Consider the following 8,430-nt stretch of genomic DNA (forward strand, 5'->3'; position numbering starts at 1 on the left):
GGCACCTTGGGCAAGTGTCTTCTACTATAGCCTCAGGCCACCCAAAGCCTTGTGAGTGGATTTGGTAGATGGAAGCCCATTGTATATATATATATATATATATATTTATATATGTGTGTGTGTGTGTGTGTTTGTTCATCTGTGTTTGTCCCCCCCCACCATAGCTTAACAACTGATGTTGGTATGTTTATGCCCCCGTAACTTAGTGGTTCGGTAAAAGAGACCGATAGAATAAGTACTAGGCTTGCAATGAATAAGTTCTGAGGTCAATTTATTCGACTAAAGATGGTGCTCCAGCATGGCCACAGTCAAATGACTGAAACAAGTAAAAACAGGAAAAGATATTTTTATAATTAAATATTATTAAGAATTGCATAAAAAAAATTGTTGAGGCTATAGTAAAAAAACGCTTGCCTAAGGTGCCATGCAGTGGGACTGAACACAGAACCATGTGGTTGGGAAGCAAGCTTCTTACCACACAGCCATGTGCACCTGCAAGAGCCATGTGCACCTGCAAGAGCCATGTGGACTCCAGTTTAGAATAACTATTCTAAATATAATTTCTTTCTATTTCTATATTTATCGATAGCTTACAATAAAGCTTTTTTCTTTTGCATCTCAAAGAAACTACCTCACCTATCCTACCACATCAGCTGCCAACAAAATAAACCCCTGAATTCACACACAGACTTTAACAATACAACATATTCATCAGGAGTTTCACATCTTTTTTTCTCATATTACCATGTGTCTGATGATTCACCAAAGCAGCATTCATCTCTCATCTTTCAACATGTGCTGTGTTATGTTAACTGTCACACACCTCATTCCTCTTATTATAGTATTTACTATAATATGACAACAGCAAACTGCAGCAGATGCCATGTAGTAGGCTTACTACCTCTCTTTTCTGAGTTCACTTCTCATTGCCATTATTTTCCAAAGGCCAATGAATACCCAGATGAAATGTTAAAATTTAAAAAAAAAAAATGGAATTCAAATTTTAATTTTAAATTTTGGTTTATGAAAAATTTTTAGTTTTATTGCCAAAAAAAAAAAAAAAAGTTGGAGATAAACAGAAATAAAAAATAAACCAAACTTTAAATCTCTGATTAAAACTAGGTCATTATTCTTAAAAATCCCTTAAACAGTGGGCATTTAAACCATCCATGACATGGTTACTTGATCTGCTAGAAATAACAGCCAAATCTCATTAAAGTCACATCTAACCATTTTGAAAAAAGAGAAGGACACATAGGTATAATGTAGCCCTAGACATATCCCTTTAAAAGAAGTGATAGTCATGGCTAGAATGCTTTTAATGATAATTCTGAATCTATAAAAACAAAGCGTGACATGTCCTTTATTCTTATCTCATCTTTATATACCTGAGGCAAATTATGATCACACCACAAAATCACTCATGTATTTTATTGTGTCCATTAATGAGCTCATGTGTGTGTGTATGTAAAAAGTACCATTCGAACATGACCAATGCCGGTGCTGCCTGACTGGCACCTGTACTGGTGGCACATAAAAAACACCATTCGAGCATGGCTGATGCCAGTGCTGCCTGACTGGCTCCTGTACCGGTGGTAGATAAATAGCACCCATTACACTCTTGGAGTGTTTGGCATTAGGAAGGCATCCAGCTGTAGAAACCTTGCCACAACAGATTGGAGCCTGGTTCAGCCATTTGGTTCGCCAGTCCTCAGTCAAACTGTCCAACTCATGCCAGCATGGAAAGCAGATGTTAAATGATGATGATGATGATGTATGTGTGTATTATAACTACATGTGGACTGTTGGCGATTTTTTTCCTCCTCCTTCCTTCTCCTTTGGACTTTCCTATGTTTCCTGTTTCTGAAGAAAAGCTATGCTCAAAATGTAAAACAACCACTCTGTTCCTTCTCTGAGCTTCTTTGCATGTGCTACATATTTGCATTGTTGTTTCTTGTCTTTTTTCTCTGTTTTTTTAATTAACTACACGTGTGTGTGTGTGTGTATTATATATATGTGTATGTATGTATAATATATATGTGTGTGTATGTGTGCATGTATGTATTATATATAATGTGTATGTATGTATAATATATATTTATGCGGGTGTGTATGTATGTATAATATATATTTATGCGGGTGTGTATGTATGTATTATATATAACAGAGTTATTAGTGATGGAATTATCATTCCAGGCAAAATATGTTATAAGCTTTCCATTAGTATACCAAGCTAACAATATTGTTTAGATTAGTAAAGAACTTTGAGGATTCTTGCGGCAGGGTCGAAGGTTCTAATTCATCACCATTCTATGTTGTAAATCTATGGTTGTACTCTTGTTATACTGGATTTTTTTTACACAGAGTGATATACAAGACAAGGCATAAATAATATCATTACACACTTTTCTTTGCAAGCTGTAAATCAAATTTACTACAATAAAAAAAATATGTAATGACCATTATTTATGCCTTGTGTGTGTGTGTGTGTGTGTGTGTGTGTGTGCGTGTGCGTGTGTGTGTGTGTGTGTGTGTGTGTGTGTGTGTACATGTCCAGTGATTTACAACTGTAGTTGCTTATATGAAAATCACACTATTCAAGCCATGTTGTTAGTACTTCTGTTGATAAATTGTCTGCATGCTCTATATCATCAAAGCCATGAGGATTGGGAGGCTTTACTTGAATAACAAGGGTTAATGACAGAAAGGATATTGTCATCTAATCCAAACAAAAATGGACATAAAAACAAGTAAATGAAATATATATAATTTATCTTTTGTTTCAGTTTGTGGTCATGTTGGGGAATTGCTTTACAGGGTTTTAGTCAAACAAATTGATTCCAGTATTTAGTTTTTAAGTTTGGTGCTTATTCTATTGGTCTCTTTTGCCAAACAGCTAAGTTAGTGGGGTATAAACAAACCAGCATTGGCTGTCATGCAGTGGGGTACACACAAATACAAACATAAACAATGGGCTTCCAAGCAATTTCTGTCTACCAAATTCACTCATAAGGCATTGGTCAGCCCAGGACTATAGTAGAAAACACTTGACCAAGGAGCTGTGAAGTGAGACTGAATCCCAAACCATGTGGTTGCAAAGCAAACCACCCAGCCAATAATTAAAAAAAAACCTTATTATTGGTTGCTAACAGTAATACCTGTCATTGATTGGGTAATTACTTTTACTCTTTTTCAGGAGCCACATTCAAAGTGTTATTATATATATAGATTTACTCCTCCTGTATGTGTGCATTTTCCGTACTGGCATATGTTGCACAGATCATTATGATGCAAGTTAGCTTTTATTGAGAGTGATTGTCAATAAAATCTGCTTCATTTTGAGCTTGATTTCTATGGCTGGATGCCTTTCCTATGACCAATCATTTCATAGAATGTATTGAGTTCCTTTTATCATGGCATGAAAAGCAGAAAAGCTTTTATGTCTTTGATAAGACAAAAGGCTCCTTCCTGACTGAAGTTATACAGACAGACAAATGTTTCCATTTACAATGAAATACTACTGCTCAGTACATTAAGTACACTTCATACATTTTATTACAAGTTGAATATTCTGGAAACTTCAGCCTGAGTTTTTTGTTGCTGACTATTCAAGTGATTCATTTGAATAATCCACAGTGTAAAATTCTAAACTATGACCCATTAAAATTTACTTCCAATAAAACATACATACATTAACACACACATCTCTCTCTCTCTCTCCACACACACACAAACACATTCATATACATATGCTTAATATATATACAGAGGCAATTACGCAGATAAACAAATTATATACAACAGCATGGGTTTGATATACAAAATATATATGTCTAACAGCACCGTCCGAGCGTGTTCATCGCCAGAGCAGCTGTCTGGCTTCCGTGCTAGTGGCCTGTAAATAGCACCATTTGAGCGTAATCGTTACCAGAGTCGCCTTCTAGCACTTGTGGTGGTGGCACATTAGAAAATCATTCGAGCGAGGTCGTTGCCAGTGCCGCTGGACTGGCTCCCATGCAGGTGACACATAAAAAACACCTTTTTGAGCGTGGCCATTGCCAGTACCGTGTGACTGGCCCTCGTGCCGGTGGCACGTAAAAGCACCCACGACACTCTCGGAGTGATTGGTGTTAGGAAGGGCATCCAGCTGTAGAAACTCTGCCAGATCAGATTGGAGCCTGGTGCAGCCTTCTGGCTTGTCAGTCCTTAGTCAAATATCTATATTCATACTTAAATATTCATCATCTGCAAAATCTTTAGTCTTTACATTGTTTCTGTTTGCTTGTATACATATATATATATTTTGTATATAAAACGCAAGCTGATTTATCTAATTTGTTTATCTGCATAATTGCCTCCATATCTGCTCACCTGGATTCCTCTTATAACCACTGTTTACCCTACAAAAATTGTCCCTCATAAAGACATTGGAGTCTATGTTCGAATCATTTGAGTGTTATTAAATGTTTTCTATACTGAGAATCTCTGGATCTCATCTGTTGACTATATATATATATATCATCATCATCGTTTAATGTCCGCCTTCCATGCTAGCATGGGTTGGACGATTTGACTGAGGACTGGCGAACAAGATGGCTGTACCAGGCTCCAATCTTATCTGGCAGAGTTTCTACAGCTGGATGCCCTTCCTAATACCAACCGCTCCGAGAGTGTAGTGGGTGCTTTTATATGCCACCGGCACGAGGGCCAGTCAGGCGGTACTGGCAACAGCCACGCTCAAAATTGTGTTTTTTACGTGCCACCTGCACAGGAGCCAGTCCAGCAGCACTGGCAATGACCTCGCTTGAATGTTTTTTCACATGCCACCGGCACAAGTGCCAGTAAGGCGACGCTGGTAACGATCACGCTCAAATGGTGCTATTTACGTGCCACTAGCACGGAAGCCAGACAGCTGCTCTAGCAATGATCACGCTAGGACAGTGCTCTTAGCGCTCTACTGGCACAGGTGCCAGTCATCGAATTTGGTTCAATCACGATTTCGATACACACACACACACACACACACACACACACACACACACACACACACACACACACACACACACACACACACACACACACACACACACACATACACACATATATACATACATAAATTTACAAATATATACATATACATGTGTGTGTATTTAAAGATTCAGCCTCATCAAATGTCAACCAGTCTGTTACAGTTACTGAACATTACATACATAATTATGAGCGAGGCTATAACTGTAAAATCCAGCTGGGTTAATGATGAAATTTAACTTTGCTGTAGATGAAACCATTACCTACTTTAGCAGTTTTACACGCTTCACTATTGGTACAGATATTGCAGTCAAGTCAGAGAAATTCATGGTGTATTGGGCAACATACTAACGAATTTAGATTTCATTAGTTATAAAGATCTCTAACCCTTAAATAGTAAACATCATCAAAAATTTTATATGGCTATAGTCATCAAGGAAGGAAAGTTTATATTTTTCAATAATGAAACTAAATTTTACTGTGCAAGAGTCTAACAGTAATAGCTTTAGTATATATTATTATAAAAGTTACCCTTAAGAAAAGAGATATTTGTCTTTGCTTGATTGGCACACCCATTTCCTGGTGTTTAAGAATGAAAGTTAACACTTGTTGGTTCAGTTAATTTGACTAAACAGGTACCATTAGTAACTACAGTGCATGACTGATCAATAGGGCAGCTGTATAATGGACTAGAGTTTGCTTAGATAACAGAAAAGGATTCAAATCTTCAAAGGAGTTTAAATGATTGTAAATGCTTCTGAAATACAGCAAGCTTTTAAAGCCCTACATTTAGTTCTGCTTTCATGTAAGAGAGAGAGAGAGAGAGAGAGAGAGAGAGAGAGAGAGATCAACCAATATTAAGTCAACCAACTTAATCACATGCCGGTCCAGATGCCAATCTCACACCTCTTTCAATGGGCTAAAGCACTCACAATAATTTTTAAAAACCGATTTTTATTACCTCTCCACTAAAATTAATAGATATGAATAACTGAATGGAGAGATGCAACACAGCACGACAGTGTAGTGCAGAAACAACGTGACATAGGGACTTTCTAAGAGGAGAATACCACTAGGTAGTGCAATGGTTCCACGTCCAAATAGCAACATTTTTCGTCCATTAACCTCGTTAATAGAAAGCCAAAATAAAGTTTGTATACAGAGTGTTCTTTCTTTGCTGTGGGTTCGATACTTTGCTATCGTATTCGATATGGTGTACTACCTTGATTTTATCAAAGATGGTAATTTGCTCAATCTCTTTTCAATCTTCACAGTCACACCTTAATTAGAAACAGTTCAGACAGCGAACTTATCTCACAGCAAAGCCAGTGCCAAGTTTGTCATTCCTACCTTCGGAGTAGACCTTCCACCTTTCAGAAGAAAGTTTAGTCCGCCAAAGTTTTTAAAAGAAAACCCCGCTTCGAGTAGCCTGGTCACACTAAGTATAGCAAAATCTACACTACAGGGACACAGCGCAGTATAGCGGAGAGCTGTTTGACCCTGGGTTGGGATATCAAGCCATGACAAGCCTAACTAATATTTGTTTAATTCTTGTTTCCACCACTACGAGAAATGTCCTGACAGGTGCAGGTTATTGAGGTTCTTAACGCGGTCCTAGATATGGCTGTTCAGTCGCGCAGGAGTTTTCGTGGGGCATCTCTCGTACAAATTCAGCAACTCTATATCACAAGCAGCTATAAGTACATTCAGACCCCGCTGTCAGCCTCTTACGAATACATGTGTATATTTTTGTAAACTGAGCTTCTATGCTGTAGTTTAGCTTGCTAGAAATAGCAGTCAAATTCCTTTCAGTCACACGCTTCCACCTTAAAAATGGAAGGATACATTGAACAATGTAGAACACTATACGACGAGATGGTCACAGCTGTGGAACGCCTTTAATAAAAAGTCTGTTAAATTAAGGTTCATTTGGGGCTATCGTGAGTAAACACAGATATACAAACTAGCGTAAAAGCTTCAACAAGTTTAGTGAAACTGCAAGAAATGGCAGTCAAATCTCCCTTTACTATCTTTAACAAGGAAGAACACATTAAATACTAAAGTCTTCGATATTCTAAAGAGATAGGATAAATTGTTGGTGGAATGCTTTTGTTTGTAGTTTTGGTCAAAGTTGACCGGGGCTAAACAGCAGAAATAATTAACGAAAAGAATGAACATAGAAATTATCAATAGGAGCCGGAGAACAATAATTTCTTCGGTAAACATGACACTATCGATAGCGGAGGTATTTATGTAGATTATATATATCAGGATTAAATAGAGAAAATTATTTTACAAGAGTTAGTACAAACTTCTTTTAATTAATCTACCATCTGGCCCTCTATATTCAACATATGTTTACAACATAACAGAACGACCGAACAAAACAGATAAAAAAAAATAAATAAAGACAATTAAAAACACTAATTATAATTGTAAATTTTATTTAAAGAAAGAGGAAGTTATTTGATATTTATTTTACGTTATTGCTTACTAAAAACAAGACTGAATATTTTCTCTAATGTTTTGTTTATAATAACGTTTTGTTCTACTCTAATTAACAAGAAACAGCACTATCGACAGACTAGCGGGCACCTCGTAATTAAAGAAACATTTTTTAAAAGAATAATAAAGCATTCGAATTTCGTGTAAATGTTAAAAAGGAACAAGCTGTAGATAGACAGGTATCTTCAGTAACTGAAACTACAGGATTTATAATGTAAATATAGAAAATATAGGTAACAACAAGGAAAGCATACATATATATATATATATATATATATATATATATATATATATATATATATATGTATGTATGTATGTACAAAGAAGATAAGAAACAAGATGTTTATAAAAACAAAACTTACAAATCATTCGTAATAACCATCGAATCTATATCCATATCACTCTGAGATGATTCGATAGAAAATATATGATTGTCCATTTTACAAATCCACTTAATGATCCGCAGAAGAGAGAAAAAAAAGTTTAGTTTTTTGACATTGTTAGCAAGTACTTCCGGAGCGTTTTTCCCTAACCACCACCACCCAAAAAGACTTTTACAAACCAACTACTGTTACTTATGTCTGCAAGAGGTCCTTTACTTGGTGCTTATGTTTAACATAACTTTGTGGGGGTATGTGTGTGTGTGTACATACACACATTATATCACGCACACACACACACACACACACACACATATATATATATATATATATATATATATAATAATTATATAGAATATTAATGAATGATTTTATTTATATATATATATAATATTAATGAATAATTATATATATAGATATAGAGATATATCTATATATTACACACATACATATATACACACTCCTCCTCAGTTACTGAAGACACCTCTCTATCTACAGCTTGTTCCTTTTTAACATT

The 8,430-nt window shown here is 36.0% G+C and overlaps 1 protein-coding gene across 3 annotated transcripts in view; it reads right to left on the bottom strand.

Annotated features, from left to right (window-relative positions):
- Nucleotides 1–8,430, bottom strand: part of LOC106880157 (proton-coupled zinc antiporter SLC30A2) — a 57,277-nt gene that overhangs the window by 32,265 nt on the left and 16,582 nt on the right. The window contains exon 1 of one of the 3 annotated variants that reach the window (XM_014929993.2): nucleotides 7,896–8,152. The exons of the other annotated variants lie outside the window; for them this stretch is intronic. Coding sequence (XP_014785479.1) covers nucleotides 7,896–7,972 — 77 coding nt within the window. The 5' untranslated portion in view covers nucleotides 7,973–8,152. Of the gene's footprint in view, nucleotides 1–7,895; nucleotides 8,153–8,430 lie in introns of those variants that run through there. 3 annotated transcript variants of the gene reach the window in all.

This window comes from Octopus bimaculoides, chromosome 4 (genome assembly GCF_001194135.2).
Source record: "Octopus bimaculoides isolate UCB-OBI-ISO-001 chromosome 4, ASM119413v2, whole genome shotgun sequence".
NCBI classification, from domain to species: domain Eukaryota; kingdom Metazoa; phylum Mollusca; class Cephalopoda; order Octopoda; family Octopodidae; genus Octopus; species Octopus bimaculoides.